The sequence below is a fragment of the Balaenoptera musculus genome, chromosome 14 (assembly GCF_009873245.2).
Source record: "Balaenoptera musculus isolate JJ_BM4_2016_0621 chromosome 14, mBalMus1.pri.v3, whole genome shotgun sequence".
Classification (NCBI taxonomy): domain Eukaryota; kingdom Metazoa; phylum Chordata; class Mammalia; order Artiodactyla; family Balaenopteridae; genus Balaenoptera; species Balaenoptera musculus.
The window spans coordinates 25,810,471-25,827,582 of record NC_045798.1 but is presented as its reverse complement, the minus strand read 5'-3'; the positions used below and the strand labels follow the sequence as shown (position 1 = coordinate 25,827,582).

At 42.0% G+C, this 17,112-nt stretch overlaps 1 protein-coding gene across 5 annotated transcripts in view; it reads right to left on the bottom strand.

Annotated features, from left to right (window-relative positions):
• SPECC1L (sperm antigen with calponin homology and coiled-coil domains 1 like) overlaps positions 1–17,112 on the bottom strand; it is a 121,200-nt gene that overhangs the window by 71,124 nt on the left and 32,964 nt on the right. For 3 of the 5 annotated variants that reach the window (XM_036823034.1, XM_036823033.1, XM_036823035.1), the window contains 3 exons: positions 11,417–11,570; positions 5,517–7,147; positions 3,669–3,876 (listed from right to left, as the gene is read on the bottom strand). In XM_036823034.1, coding sequence (XP_036678929.1) covers positions 3,669–3,876; positions 5,517–7,147; positions 11,417–11,570 — 1,993 coding nt within the window. Of the gene's footprint in view, positions 1–3,668; positions 3,877–5,516; positions 7,148–11,416; positions 11,571–13,968; positions 14,102–17,112 lie in introns of those variants that run through there. The other 2 variants (XM_036823037.1, XM_036823036.1) reach the window with 2 other exon arrangements.

Sequence of the window (17,112 nt, the reverse complement as noted above, 5' to 3'; positions counted from 1 at the left end):
GGGGGCAAACACCAGAGACAGCCCCGACAGAGGAGGGGGCGGTACAGCGCAGCAATCCCTTACACTGTGGCCTGAAACCGCTGCTGGCCCCGGGGCCCTATGATCCCTGATGTGGAGGTTTCAGTGCCCCCATCCCCAGGGCTCTGCTGGGAACATTATTACTCAGAGCTTTAGTGTTCTCCTAAACTGCAGAATGTTCTATTCTGATTGATTTCTCCATAGCCAATTCCATCAGCTTTATATAAAGTATTCCAGAAATTACCCCAAATTGCTGACCTACTGATAGGACCCTTCCCCTGTTTTCTATCTTTGCTCAAGCTCATTGTAATTTTTATAGCTCTCCCGCCATGTCACTTGGACTTTGGAAGGGAAAGGAAGTATGTATGACCTCAGGCCATCATCTTGAACTGGAAGTCTTAACAGTAGTTACTGAGTGACTTTTTACATCAAATCTTTCCAGCTCAGATGCTGCTGAGAAGTACCGCAGGCCAGGTCTACGCAGTACGGCACTGATGTTCTCTGGGAGGCCGCCTGGACTCCCAACTACATGATACACCTGTGATACTGTCCCACAGATATCACTGATACTCTATTCATTTTTTCCAATCTTTTTTCTCTCTGGATAATGTCTACTGATTGGTTTTCAAGTTCACTGGCTCTTCTGTATCTCTAATTTGTTGTTTAAATGACTCTGTAACTTGCTATATTAGCTGTTTAATTTTCTAGTTCCAGAACACCTACTAGGTTCTTTTTTTTTACAGTTTTTATTTCTCTGTGGAGATCTGCTATTTGTTTGTCATGACGAGCATATTTTCCTCTACACCCTGAGTACAGTTACAATAGCTGTTTTAAAATCCTGTCCATTAATTCCAAAGTCAGAATCGCTTTGAGGTAAATGAGGAGTGACTGCCAATGGGTGCAGGATTTCTTTTGGGGGTGATAAAAAAGTTCTAAAATTGACTATGGTGATGGTTTCATCCACAGAAGAAAATCTCAATTTCCCAATTCATAGTATTCTCTGTCATTGAGTCCCCTATACCAAGTGCTGACTTAGCATCAATCCCAAATGCCAGAATTCTCTAGGAAAAAAATTAACTCCTATCAGACTACGGAGATGTAACAACAAATTATAATGCAAGAAACTTGTTTGGATCCCAGTCCCTGTAAAAAAACTATAAAGGACATTTTGGGGACAACTGGGAAAATCTGCACGTGGGGTATTAGATGATGCTAAGAAATTACGACTAATTTTACTAGATGTGATAACGGCACTGTGGTTTCAAGGAGGATGTTTAGAAGGTGCATACTGAAATATTTAGAAGTTAAGTATCATGAATTCCACAGCTCACTGCCAACTGGTTCAGTTAAACACACACATACAGAAGGCGAACACTGCAAAATGCTACCAACTGTCACGTCCAGGCAGGAGGTGCTAACTACCACACTACTCTCACAGTATTTCTATATATTTCAACTTTTCATCTCAAAAAACTGGGGAGAGAAACTACATGGCTAAAAAAAAAATTTATTAAGGCTTTTCAGCCATTTTATGATTAAAATCCACACAATGTCCATGTACCTTTTATTTTGGCAATGATATGGAAAATTTTGTCCCAGGAATCCTTATCACCTAACAGTTTTCTAGCTATTACCCCAATTACCACAAGGTGTCACTCTTTCCACATTCAAATCAAACACTTTGCAAGGGAAAAAGGCTGTTATTATCAGTACAAAATGGAAAACACACTGAACCCCCAAGTTAATCTGAAAAACTTTAGAACCTCTTATATTTAGGAAGTAAAATTAGATAACTTGCTCAGTTCAGAGACAATGAAATACAGATTAGATATAAATGTTAAACTAAAAGTTTTTAAAGCTTTAGATGAAAAAGTTCATCACTATGTAAGAAATACAATCCCACAATCCACTACTTCAGTATCCAGATACCCTGGAATATTCCAAATGACCCTGAGGTCAACCTACAGATGCTGGGTCAACTAGCCAGAGCTCAGAACTGCCACCAGACACATTTAGGGCTCCTGCAAATGACCGTCTCTTTCCTGGAAATATCAATAGTTCAAACCTCCCCTCCACCCCACCTCTGCATCCACAGCACAGGGGCTCTGGCTACTGTACTGACACGCTGTATCTGCCTGTCAATCCTCTGTCAGAAAATAAATAGTAAACCATCAGTGCTCAAAGGAGCAGCATCATGAACCAGAAATTTTAAGAGCTTTAACCAAGGCATCCAAAAAGGTTATTACCTCCATTCTCCCTGTCCCCACCAGGCCATCATTAAAGTGTATTACAACTTAAAATCTGTTAACATTTGAGGAATCTACATGAAGAATACATAAGAATTTTTTAAATGTATTATTTGGAAATAATTTCAAACTTACAAAAAGGTGCAAGAAGTAACACAAAGAACCAAACACCCATTTACCTCCTTCTCAGATTCGCCTACTGTTAATAGTTTACCATTGGTTTTATCATTTGCTATCTCCTATCCCTGTCCGTCTGCCTCTAATTGTCCCTTTTTCCTGAACCCTTAAGGATATACATCACAGTCTTTCACCCCTGAATATTCAGTGTGTGGTTCCCAAGAATACACAGACACAGCTGGGTTATCAACTTCATAAATTTATACTGACACAATACGTTTACCTAATCTCACACACATTCCAGTTCCGTCACCACACCTTTACAGCAGCTCTCGACAGCACTGGAGCCAGTGCAGGCACAGGGAGCGCACGGGTTGTCCTTTTCCTCAGCCTCCTACAGCCTGGAATTTTCCCTCAGCCTTTGTCTTTTATGACACTGGCATTTTTGAGGATACAGCACCATTCGATCCTGGGCTTTTAGTACAACATTCCTCATTTTTTGTCTGTTTAATGTTTCTTTATGATTAACTGAAGTTATGCCTCAGCCAGAATACAGCCTAGCGATATCCATGTGCCTCTGTCACTTACATGATCACCCGGTCACCCGATCACCGGGTCACAGTGTTGCCCAATTGTTCCACTGTGTAATTTCTGGTTGTTTCTTTTTCCTCACTTGTAACATAATAAACAGTCTGTGGGAAGACATTTTAAGATCATGCAAATTTCTGTACCTCATCAAATTTTCCACACAGAAATGCTTTGCACTATTTTTGCAACTTTTTTTAAAGTCTGAAATAATTACAAGTTTTTTAGAATATTTTAAAAAGCAAACAAAGCAACTCAAAATCTGAGTTTCAAGTCTACCTGATCATAAAATCTCCATGAAAGGGAGGAATATTAAACAAATAAACAAAAACCTGTGCCTCAGGCATAAGATTATAAAGGATAAATATTTTTTGGTCTCAGTATACTTGCAACCACTAGACATCGACAACAAATGGCTTTTCCTAAGATCTAGAAAGTTAACAGCCCCATTAGCTTCTCACTTAAATGATTTTCCATAATTAAGCAATTTTAAAGAGATGCTTCCACTTAACAGTCCTTTAGGAGCCAAATAGCAGCTGAAAGACTGCCAATGGCCATGGGAAGCTCTTGCCCACACGCGTGTCTGCCGGCCACTGTGCTCCTGCCTTTGAACCCCTGCCCCAGGCAGAGCCACCCCCTGTCACTTTGCTACTTAGAACACAAACTCTTCCCACACATTAAGACGGGTGGGACCTCACTTACTCTCTAAGTCGGAGATGATGAGGTTGTCATGAAGCTTCACCGCCCGGTGCTGTTCTACTTCGTCTTCAAGTTCAAAGATCGTTTCTTTCATGTCACTCCTTTCTGTCTCTTTTTCTTCCAGCTCTGATCTTAATTTTTCTAATGTCATATTCAGATCTTCTATTTGCTTCTTAGCTTCTTCTTGGAAGGCTCTGTATTCATCTTCTACCTGTGCAAAATTGATGGTGCAGATCAGAAAAGTAAGAGTTGTTCTAAGATAAGTCCTAGGACAGAGGCACACCTTGTCTCAGCAGGGAGCTGAGCGTGAGCTGCTCTGCGTGAACAAGAACGACCTGTGTAATAACTGGGTGGAAGGCGCTCTCCAGTAACATGGATTTCACACAGTATGCTTAAGCATGATCTGCTGCCACATCACTGACTGAAATTACACTGACATCTCACTGAACTTCACTACATTATTTATGAGGAAATTTTGGAAATTTTCCCTTCTCCAAAGTTTGGACTGAAGGCATGCATCTGATTAATGATTAACATGCTTTCCCACAAAAATGATGTCTGATTTGTGACAGTTTCAAAATCAAATTAAAAATGGAAACAAGAAAGTTCTCTAATACAGTCAGTGTTAGTTCATAGTGGCCCCCAACATACATGCTCCGACAAATACCACATCTCCTAAACTGTATCTCTGAAAGTTGTCACTTAATAAATTAAGGTTTATATTATTCAAATTTTGAGCAAAGATATACTGTTTCCTACTATAAAAAATTTTTGCACTGAAACAGTAAATAAAATGTAAGCTAGGATAATTAGATAACTCATGCAAATAAACACTACATCAGGGACTTCCCTGGTGGTGCAGTGGTTAAGAATCCACCTGCCAATGCAGGGGACACAGGTTGGATCCCTGGTCTGGGAAGATCCTACATGTCGCAGAGCAACTGAGCCTGTGAGCCACAACTACTGAGCCTGCGCTCTAGAGCCTGCAAGCCACAACTACTGAGCCCACGTGCCACAACTACTGAAGCCCGCATGCCTAGAGCCTGTGCTCCGCAACAAGAGAAGCCACCACCAAGGAGAAGCCTTCGCACTGCAACAAAGAGCAGCCCCCGCTTGCCGCAGCAAGAGAAAGCCTGCGCACAGCAACAAAGACCCAACGCAGGCAAAAAAATAAATAAATAAATTTATTTAAAAAAATAATAATAAACACTACATCAGCAACCATGTGGGGCACAGAGCCCTGGCGACTGCCAGCAACCCTGGGCTGCAGTTCTGACTGAGTCCTCCCTATCACACTGCGTGTAAAAGAAGGGGGCTGGACCAATGATCACTAAGGTCCCCACCAGCAACAAACCATGGGCCTCTAAGAAATAGGAGCCTTCACACTCCAAAAGTATTTTTAAATCACAACAGAACTCTACTTGGAAAACTACAACCACAAAAGGATAAGAAGAGGCAGACATTGCTGGTCCCACAGACTGGAATACTGGCTCTCCGTTTTTCTTATGCCAAACTACACTACAGAGGAGGATGTAAAACTGCATGACACACTCCCCTGGGCATACCCAGAACTAGGGACAACTTCTGTTACAACTTCAGTTAGTTGTAACTCCAGCCCCATCCTCTCACAGGCAGGAAAACAGTAACAAAGTACAAGTAAGTGGAAGTGACGTTATTGTAAGAATACTTTTCACTCCATCCCAATACAAAAAAACCATTCTGAAGCTTAAAAAAATATCTGATTAACAAAAGCTAATGACACACCACCAGGACTGCTGGCTCTCAGTAAGCATGCCATGTACTGCAGCCGCATAACACTGGTCCAGAACATTCTATCTACTTAAACAGTACCTTTGCGATGGTGTCCTGCAATCGATTGGCATCATTCCGGGTGTGAGCCAGATCTTCCTGCAGGCTACTGGCCAGAGTCTCTGCTTTTTCTTTGTCCAACCTGACACTCTCCAGGAGATCCTGAATGTCAGACTTGTCTCCGGAGTTATGGATGGAATACAGCTCTGCCACTTTCTGCTTCTCGTTCTCCAGCTGGGCCTTCAGGCGATTCATCTCGATCTGGTCACTGGCCACTGTGGCTTTGAACTCCTCCAGCGTGGCTGCCAAGGCGGCCTTGCCCTTCTGCTCAGACTCAACGATTCGCTCCATGTGGTGGTTGCGCTCCTTGAGTGCCCCGATCATCTCCTGAGCTTCCTTGTTGTCTTGCTCAGCCATCTTCAAAGTATTGCTTAAATGCTGCTGGACGCCAAGAAGCTGCTCCCGTTCAAAACGGGTGTTCTCAGCTAGATCCATGTAGCGCTGCTCCAGTTCCATGTAGCGTCCACTTTTTACATCTTCGTCAATGACATAGGAAATGTGATGCTCATCTAGAAGGGAGCGGAAATATTCGATCTGTCGGCTGAAGTGTTCCAACTTATCGCTTTGCTGACATAACGACTCCATGAGAATCACCTTCTCCTCTCCGAGCCTTTCGTTTTCGCTGTTCAGCTCCTGGGTGATCTGCTGTAGATCAGCGAGCTCTTGCAGAGTCGCCTGAAGTTCCTCACTCGTACTGTGTTGGTTCTCCTCCATCTGGTGTATCCGTTCCGTCAAACAAGCGACGGACACTTCGCTGGCGTTCCCGCTGCTCCCCTTCCGAGAGCGCTCTATGCTCGGAATGCCTTCTGACTCCGAGGACGACGGTGCGTCCAGGGCGTCATCGCTGGACGTGAGGGGCTGGTACACCTCGCTGCACTCGCTGTCCAGGTTGTCCATAGAGTTACTGTGCTGATGGTCCATGAGGGTGTTCTCATCCTGGCTCAGGAGATCCTCCACTGACCCAGGGGCAGAGCCCTCCACCGAGGAAGTCAGAGTCCCCCCTCCATCGCTCTGGTTACCAGGGGTGATCTCTGGGCTCAGGGACTGATAGCCAAACAGTTTTTCAGAATGGTCTAGCCTCTGCTCCAGGGAGAAGCCCAGTGCATTCAACCTGTCCTTTAGCATTCTGTTTTCATTTTTCAGCTGGTTGAGCTCCTCGCGGATGGCAGTATTCTGTTCCTGTAACTGCAATAAAGTGGACTCGACGTCAGTGGGCTGGTGAACAATGATGGCTTCCTTCTCGGACTTCTCATCCCCCTCAGGAGGGTCCTCGTTAATGCCCAGCTGAGCACGCATGTCACGGAGTTCATTCCTCAAATGTAAAATCTCCACGTCTTTGGTTTTTGCCAATGTGAGAAGATCCTTCACTTTGGCTTCCAGAGCAGCTTTGTCACTGATCTGATTGTCTGATTTGGACTTGCTCATACGAATGTCGCATTCCGTAGCCGTGCGACTGCGGGAACGTTTAGCCAACGCCATGTCATTAGCCCCCTGACCTGCAGAAGGTAGTTTTTTGCTCTGGTTTAGTCGGGTACGTTCACGTAATCTTTCTCTAGTAGAACTGGATTCTTTATTACCTGTGGAAGTGCTCCGCTTGGTTGAAGAACTCGTGCCTACATGTTTAAGACAAAGAATATAAGGCAAAAACTTAGCAATAGAAAGGCACATAGTGGGACTTCCCTGGTGGCGCAGTGGTTAAGAATCCGCCTGCCAATGCAGGGGACACAGCTTCGATCCCTGGTCCAGGAAGATCCCACATGCCGCAGAGCAACTAAGCCTGTGCACCACAACTACTGAGCCTGCACTCTAGAGCCCGTGAGCCACAACTACTGAAGCGTGTGCGCCTAGAGCCCATACTCTGCAACAAGAGAAGCCACCACAATGAGAAGCCCATGCACCGAAACGAAGAGTAGCCCCCGCTCCCCGTAACTAGAGAAAGCGTACGCACAGCAACAAAGACCCAACGCAGCCAAAAATTAATTAATTAATTAATTAATTAAAAAAAGAAAGGCACATAGTTATGCCCCAGGTCGAATGAGATATAATCTAAGGATCTATAATCATAATCACACAGTGATTCTGACCTACACTAATTCTGCCTGAGAGTCTGGTTACTGTAAAGTTGTTTCCTCCAAACTGGAAGATCAATCATCTTTTAATTATCAATGAAAAATGAAGTTATATACTGAGTTGTATACCGCAAAGGGGTGAGTTTTATGGAATATGAATTATATCTCAATAAAGCCTTCACATTAAAAAAAAGCTATACACATGAACTTGAATCCCAAACCACGGCTTTCAACAGGTGGCCAGGGACATAGTATCTAGGGCAAGCCAGATGAAGGTGACTCTAGGGATAGCCAGTCAGGTAGCAACCTAACTGCAGAAACAGACAGTGAAGGAAGATTACAGATGACCAGAAGTGAGAGGCAGCCTGTGGACAAACAAAAAACCTAAGCTACATACAATAACCACAAAAACTATGATCAAAGTAAATGCAAAAAATTTTTCACACCATAAAATGCCACATAAATAGTACCAATAACAAGAATTATTAGAATAGACAACATGCACTTATACTTACTACACACACATATTAACACTTCATACACATTAATTTACACAAGCTTCATTATCATCATCCTGTTTTACAGACGAAGAAACCCAAAAAGAGATGTTAAATAATCTGCTGACATCCCACAGGTAATACACGGATGAGCCAAGATTCACACACAGGCAGGCAGTCTAAGCAGTATGCCACTCTGCCTCCCTAAGTATTAGAAAACAATGATGCATCACTGCTAAGTTATAACAGCACGTTCGTCAAATATGCTGCACAAGGCACACCATTACTTAACTGCTAAAATTTTAAACCTGTGCAAACAATTGACATGATCATGTATTTAATATAAAAAGAACAGGAGTATGTTTAAATACCCACAAACACTTAAGGAAATCATTAGACTATTTTTTACTTTGAAAAATAAGTCCTAGACCTGACCAATAAATATTTTTAAAGAACCAACTGGTTCTTTATGTGGCAGGCACCAGGCTAACCAGGTAACGGGGAGTAAAAGGTCTACACGAGGGATGATGATGTGGGAAGAGAGCCACTAATTCTGCCAGGGATCAGGTGTAGAGAAGGGGAGAGAATGCTGGTGGCCACAAGACAGACGAGGGCGAGGTAGTGGAAGCAGCATCATACACAGGAAGGAAAAGTAAGGTCCTACAGTCGATGGAAGCAGCAGGGGAAGGTTTCCATAGGGCCCTGAATGCCAGGGAGAACTTGGTGAGTTGCAGCAACAAACGTTCAATAAATTTTCTTGAGCAGGGAAGAAACACAGAGAAAGACTACTTTGATGGAAATTAAGCTAGAGGATGCGAAGTGAAACATAAGCAAGAAGGAAGAGCAGTAAAACTAAAGGAAGGTCTGCATTCGGGGAGCAAGAGCTAGATCTCCGTAAGAGCAGAGAAGGGATAATAAATCTGTAATAGATTTCAAAGGCAGAAGTAACAGGATTAGGAGGAACAACTGCAAATGGAGGCCAAAAGAGGGAAAAGATGGGGCAACTGATCCGGGGAGGTGATAACTGAGTCCAGCCTTGTGAGGGCAGGAGGCATTGGTCAGCAGGGAACCATGGGTGTGCACCCAGGGAATTCTAAAGGCTAGAACCAGGAGGAGATACTGGTGGGATTAGAGTATTGAATTTCCTTCTTACCACACAAGCTAGAGTGTTAAATGTGGTGACGACCCCAGGCTTGAGGGTGAAAGACTTAAGGTCCAGTCTCTGCTCCATCACCAGCTTTGAGGCCTGGTACAAAATGGGCACCCACTAAGCATTCACTGAGCAAATGAATGCATGGCCCTGAGCAAGATACTTGAGCTTTCTAAGTGTAGCTTGCCATCTCTAAAATGAGACTAATGATAGCCTCTACTTCACAGGGCTGTAGTGAGGATAAAATGGAATAACGCCTCTAAAGCAAAGTAAGGACTTCCACGTTTCCTCCTGGTGATCATATTGCACTGCTATTACAATTAACAGTGGGGCGTGACCTGGAGTGGGCGGAAGAATCCACAGAGGGTCACAGCAGGAGAGATGACAGTAGGCAAACCTGGGCTAGGAAAAAATCCAATACACACAAGAGGGGACAAGAGCCTAAATAATGATAGCAAAAGAAGGTCTGCTATAATTTCTGCCAATTTGCTTTCATACACTTTATTACAAACATATGACCTTAAGTTTATTGGAAGTTTCAAAGTTTTTTTCTGTAAGTGTAAGAAGTAAAATATGATAACATTACTCCTTGGACTACAGAATGAGATCTAGAAACAAACTGCTGCTAGTGAAGGAAGAAAGAATGGTAGGACTGGAATGAATGGATCTAGGCATCAACCATCAGAGGCTGCTAACAACATGGAGCGGGACACGACCAGAAACAATGGGCCTCCTGACGGACAGACAACTATTACCTAGGAAGGAACTGGCGGGGGTAAGAGGAAGGAACCTGAGTCTGTCCCATCAAGGCTCTAAATTCAATGACATTTATAGTAAACAGAGAGAATAAAAGAATAAAATCAAGGACATCATAGGAATGTGACATCTAAATCCAGATCACGGGACTTCCCTGGTGGCACAGTGGTTAAGAACCCGCCTGCCAATGCAGGGGACACTGGTTCGATCCCTGGTCCGGGAAGATCCCACATGCCGCGGAGCAACTAAGCCCGTGTGCCACAACTACTGAAGCCCGCACGCCTAGAGCCCGTGCTCTGCAACGAAGAATGGCCCACCCTCACTGCAACTAGAGAAAGCCCGCGTGCAGCAGCAAAGACCCAACGCAGCCAAAAATAAATAAATAAATAAATAAATCCAGATCATGGGAGGCAGTTTCATAGTGGTCCAGTGGTTAGGGCTCGGCGCTTTCACTGCCAGGGCCTGGGTTCAATACCTGGTCGGGGAACTAAGATCCCGCAAGCCACACAGCACGACCCAAGGGTGGGGGGACATCTAGATCATGGGAAACTCTACAGATCAAACAACCAGTTTCCACAAAAATTAAATTGCAAGAAAAAAGTGGGATGAACTCATAGATTTAAAATGAAGATTTAGGGCTTCCCTGGTGGCGCAGTGGTTGAGAATCTGCCTGCCAATGCAGGGGACATGGGTTCGAGCCCTGGCCTGGGAAGATCCCACATGCCGCGGAGCAACTAGGCCCGTGAGCCACAACTACTGGGCCTGCGCGTCTGGAGCCTGTGCCCTGCAACAAGAGAGGCCGCGACAGTGAAAGGCCCGCGCACTGCGATGAAGAGTGGCCCCCGCTCACCACAACTAGAGAAAGCTCTCGCACAGAAATGAAGACCCAACACAGCCAAAAATAAATAAATTAATTAATTATTTTTTTTAAAAAAAAATGAAGATTTAAGAGACACTTCACCAATTACTATATATGGACCTTAAGTGAATCCTGGTAAATCCTGATCCAAACAAATAAGTAAATATATGTATGTAATATTTATAAGACAGTTAGAAATTTAAATACTTACTGGATAATTTATGATTTGAGAAATGATTATTAATTATTTTAAGGACTGATAATGGTATTATGAATACATTTTTAAAAGAATCCTTGTCTTTCAAAGATAATTAAATATTTGTGGATGACATCTGGAATTTGCTTCAAAATAATATGAGGGGGAAGGTGGGTGTCAGGGAGCTAAGAGTGGCCATCAGGTGATAAGGGTGATGAGTACACAGAGATGAAATACCAGATACTTTTGTGCATGTTTGAAATTTTCTACGATTAGATGGAATTCCCTAAATACCACTGCACTCACCTACTCAAACACAAAGGCAGTGTAACCCTCACACCGAGTGCGCGCATACCTGTGCTACTCTTGGGTCTGTTCTCCATGGTGCTCATGGCAGGGGCGGATGCTGACGGTGCTGCGGAAGGGCAGGTGCTTTTCTTCCCTTTGACACCATTGGTCACAGTCACCCCTCCAGCCATCCCAGCTAAAAGGTCATCACTGCTCTTGGTCTAGAAGCAACAGAAGATAAAAACAAATTGATTAGATGAAGCAAGATTAAATAACATTTTGACACTAAACAAAGCCCTTGACTTTTACGCTGAGTTCAAGAACTCTACAAGGACTTTCTGACAGTTACCAAGCAGCACATCACTCTGTGCTACAGAAACAGAACTTCTTCACTGCTTCATAAATGATCACATACTTCTTTTTTTAATTAATTTTATTAAATCTTCACCCTAGTATATACCTCTTTCTTTCTTTTATAAAGCCATTTTTAATTTTATTTTATTTAGTTATTTAGTTATTTATTTTGGCCGCACCGCGCACAGCATGCAGCATCTTAGTTCCCCACCCAGGGATCAAACCTGCGCCCCCTGCATTGGAAGCACGGAGTCTTAACCACTGGACCTCCAGGGAAGTCCCACACATACACTTCTTTTTAAAATATGAAAATCATAATGTACTCAGAGATGTTATGGAAGCCCAGTGTGCCCCCACGTGCCAGATTCAGTGAGAGGGGGGAGAAAGTGCAGACATCCTCCTTGCTACCGCTCATCTAGGATGTGACTCTAGGATAGCGACATCACATGTGCTATCTCAGGAAAGGTCTGTAAGGCCACAGGAAATGCCACCTTGCAGTTTCTAGAGAGAAGCAGTACTGAGGGTCAGGAGGAATCTTCACTGCTCTGAAGTGATGAAACGATGGAGCCAATGTCTAAAAGAAGTTATTCTGAAATCTATTTTTCTTACCTCTATTTTTTTTTTGTAGTCTAATTTAAGCCAAAATTGAAAGGAGGGTTGTTGTTTTTTTTAAGCCTAAGTAATATACAAATAAAAAACTAGAGATTTTATGGTTAGAGTAAGGGTTAAATGATCATACTACTCGAGAAAGACCATTTGTAATATTTATTTATGTTTTATGAAGATGATTGAAAAAAATGTGAGCTTTTTAAAAAGAAAACAAGCATTCTGGAGAACTGGATTGGGTATAAAATTGTTACTTAAGAAAAACAGTGAAGAAATCTGATTTTACTTCTCCTAGAAATGAGAGAGAACAAAGAGGAGTTAAAGGTCTGTGGGGGGAAAAAAAAAACCCCTGCTTTTAAATAAAAGAACCAAAAGTTTTGCCCACTAAGGTGAAGGCACAAGTTAACAAGCCAACTTATGTTGTTTCCCATTGAGATAACCACCCTCGGATAATCACAATGAATTCATTTCTACAAATTAAAATGGTTCAAAAACAACTCATCTCTAATCTGAAGCCTCTCCCAGCTCTAAATGTCAGTGACTGTATATGGAGTAGTACCATTAGGTAGGTCAATCTGTCTTACTAAAAAAAAGGCAGAAAGAAGATTAGTGTTTTAAATGAACTGTCAGAATTAAGCTCTGGTAATTTAGGGTTGTCACATTATGAAAAATCTAGATCACATAATAAGGAAGGGGGATATTGCATTAATCATTAAGGATTGTTCATATTCTTTAAGACTAGTTTCTCTTAATAAAACTGGTTATCAAGTATGATGCAAAAATAAATTGTAAATCAAGTTACACCCCCTCCCTGTCAATTTGTACCTCGTCTACTAATCAGTAAATAAACTTAGCATACTCTTACATTTTCAAATCATTTTTTATATTGTTAATAAAAGTTAAAATTAACTTTGAACTAATTTTCCTTCTTCCATAAGTTAAATATTCTTTCCTTCCATAATAATTACATCTGAAGACCACCCTACATACTCCTGTAAAAAGTGGCTGAATTGTCACAGTTCTCTGTTTACAATTTGCCTTTGGGTAATGCCAAAGTTAAACATACATCAGAGCACCAAATCAAAATCTATGCAATTATCACAATAACTAGAATAACACAATATTGTCACAAGAATTAACCAAACTGTATATATAGGCACTTGATTTATGACCAAAGAAGCAGTACAGAAAAAATGGAGTTTTCAATAAATGGTGCTAGGTCAACTGTATATTCACAAAGGAAAAAAGATGAATGAGCCCTATTTCACACCATATCAAAAATAAATTCCAAGGCTTTCTATCATTCAAAATCCTGAATGATAAAACAAAAAATTGAAAAATTTGACTACATAAAAATCTTAAGAAAAAATTTAAATTTTTGCATGGCCAAAAAAAAATAAGCAAAGTTTAAAAATAAAATCCACACATGAGAAACTGGGTAAGTATACTTGCAATATCTCACAGATAAAGGGCTAATATCCCTAATACACAAAGAACTCTTAAAAATTAAGGGGAAAGAGACCAAAAAACACAAAGAATAGTGGGCAAAATGAACAATCACATACAATCAACTCACACAAATGTACGAAAGAAGGTGATTAGTCAGTCTAACTCATATTAGAAATACAAAGTAAACAACATTGAGATACCACTTCTCACCTCAGACTGGCACAAAAGGAAAAAGTATGACACACTCCTTTGGGAAGGATGTGAGGAAACAGGCACTCTCATAAGTTGTTGGCGAGAATGCAGCTTGATTGACAGAGCCTTATGGAAGGAGTCTGGTGACATCTAACAAAGCTACATACGCCTTTACCTCCTGCCCAGCAATCCCACTTCTAGGAATTTAAACCTGAAGACACACTTCCAATAAGACAAAAATACATTTGCATAAAGTTACTCATTGCAGCATTGTTTTTAGTTGCAAAATACTGGAAACACCTTAAACGCCTGTACATAGGTTAGTAGCTGAATAAACTATATACATCCATACAATGAAATGTTAAACAGAATGAGAAAGACTGCTAAAAAGTGGTGTGAAGAGATTTCTAGAATACATTAAGTGAAAAAAAGCCAAGTGCAAAAGTATATCTAATTATGTCAACTTTTGTGTAAGAAAGCAGAAATACAAAATAAACATCTGCTCATTTATGCAAAAAGAAACATAGAAAAACTAAATTAGACTGCTTACCTCTAAGCAGTGGGTGGAGACAGAGTAAGGAGGATGGGGGGGGCACTTCTCTGACCACATCTCATACAGCTGTGACGCGTGGAACCACGGGAGTGCTTCACGTGTTCACAATGAGTAATTAAACAAACAAGGGTGGGGGGACCCTAAAGTGGAACACGATGGGAACAAATGGACACAACTCCATTTCAAATGAATCATACAACCACATGGGGTTGGGATGGGGGCAATCAAGTATCTTCTGAACACACTATTTTGACCATAAACCCTCAAACTCTCAAGCTAAATACAAAAAAGTATAAATTCTGAATTCCAGCTGGTAGAATTGTTTTTTGCAGTGGTAACAGTTAAGCAAATCTGTATTTTCTGTATATTCTAGGAATGAGAAAATAAACAAATCTATTATAGATAACCAATGCCACTGTCAGAGGAAGGGATTACAATTATGGAAAGTGCAAAGGCTACTAGCAACTTTGTGTAGTAACTGGAATTGGAAGTATCAGTGTGAACTCTGAGGTTTTAATGTGTATGGAGAGAAGCAGATACAGAAATTGGTACAGATATGCATGTACACATGTGTGCGTGCTCCTACCTCTGTCTGCTAAAAGGGCTTAGAAACAATATGTGCAAAAGCCATGAGCACACCTAGCTTCCAGATGGTTTAAATTCTAGTCCCCACTGAAAAGATCAAGGCCTCCTTGAAGACAAGGCTGATTCTACGGCTGGGGCTGGAAAAGCAGGATATTTACTGTGCCAGAAATTAAGAAATTGCTCAGAGAATACGAGGAACATGTCAGAAGGACACGAGAGCCAGCTTGAAGGGACTCCCACCGGCCAAACTGGGGACAATCTGAGCATCAAAATAAATGATGCTAACAGTTTACAGCCCACTGAAGAAGAATCCATGAATCCACACTAATATAAATGAATACACAAATGGGAGAAAAGTAAAAACTCTTCCTTATAGTAGAATGCTGACTAATAAATGTAGAAAGAATGATGGAATTATAAAATTACCACTTGGCAAAAATCATAGTAATAATCATAGTAATAATTGATTCTGGAAAGAATTACTAAAAATTGCTAAAACTAACGTGAAAGTTTGATGAGAGAGAGGATATTTACAGTGTCGAAGTATTTTCGACAAGATAGTTATTTTTACAAAAGGCAACATAGGGCTTCCCTGGTGGCGCAGTGGTTGAGAGTCTGCCTGCTAATGCAGGGGACACGGGTTCGATCCCTGGTCTGGGAAGATCCCGCATGCCGCGGAGCAACTAGGCCCGTGAGCCACAACAGCTGAGCCTGCGCATCTGGAGCCTGTGCTCCGCAACAGGAGAGGCCGCAATGGTGGGAGGCCCACGCACCGCGATGAAGAGTGGCCCCTGCTCGCCGCAACTGGAGGAAGCCCTCGCACAGAAACGAAGACCCAACACAGCCAAAATAATAATAAATAAATAAATAAATAATTATTAAAAAAAAAAAAAAAAAAAAAAAAAGGCAACATAGTAACCTGATAGTGGAGGAACCTAGCAGACACCACCTTCACCAAGTTATCATCACCAGGAACACTGACATCACACACCACGTGCCTCTGGAAATGCTGCACCTAGGACGCCCAGCTTCTGTGGGACTCCTGCGGGACCCTGCAGCCCCAGCCTACGGAAACACTGACAAACCCAAATGTGGAGGACAGTCAGCCAAACAAACGGGGCTACATGCTTTAGTAAATGTCAAGGTCCTAAAAGACAAAGACTGAGGAACTATTCCAAATTTAAGGAGAATGAAGAACAGCTATATGCAATTCACGACCCCGGACTGAATCCTGGACCAGAAAAAAATTTTTCTTCTTTTTTTGCTAAAGTGGACATTAGCACAATTGGTGAAATTTAACTAAAGTCTACAGATCAGATACTAGCATTTTATCAATGTTCATTTCCAGATGTTATCATTGTACTATGGTTATAAGAGAATGGTCTTGTTTTTTTAGGAAATACACACTGAAATATTCAGCAGTAAAGGAGCATTAGCTCTACAATTTACACTTAAACAGATCAAGAAAAAAATTATGTATTTCTGGGGGCTTCCCTGGTGGCTCAGTGGTTAAGAATCCGCCTGCCAATGGAGGGGACACAGGTTTGAGCCCTGGTCCGGGACGATCCCACATGCCACGGAGCAACTAAGCCCATGTTCCACAACTACTGACCCTGTGCTCTAAGAGTCCGTGAGCCACAACTACTGAGCCCGTGTGCCACAACTACTGAAGCCCATGCGCCTACACCCCGAGCTCTACAACAAGAGAAGCCACCACAATCAGAAGCCCGCGCACCACAATGAAGAGTAGCCCCCATTCACTGCAACTAGAGAAAGCCTGTGCACAGCAACGAAGACCCAACGCAGCCAATTAATTAATTAATTAATTAATTAAAACAGAAAGAAGCAGAAAGAGAAGGCACAGGTAGGAGAATATATGTACAACGCATATAAATGACAAAGTGTTCACGTCTAGAATAGGTAAAGAACGATAAATCAGTACAAAGAAACACACTGCACCACCTCAGCCACTAGGACGGCTACTATCAAAAAACAGAAAAAACAAGTGCTTGCAAGGATTAGCA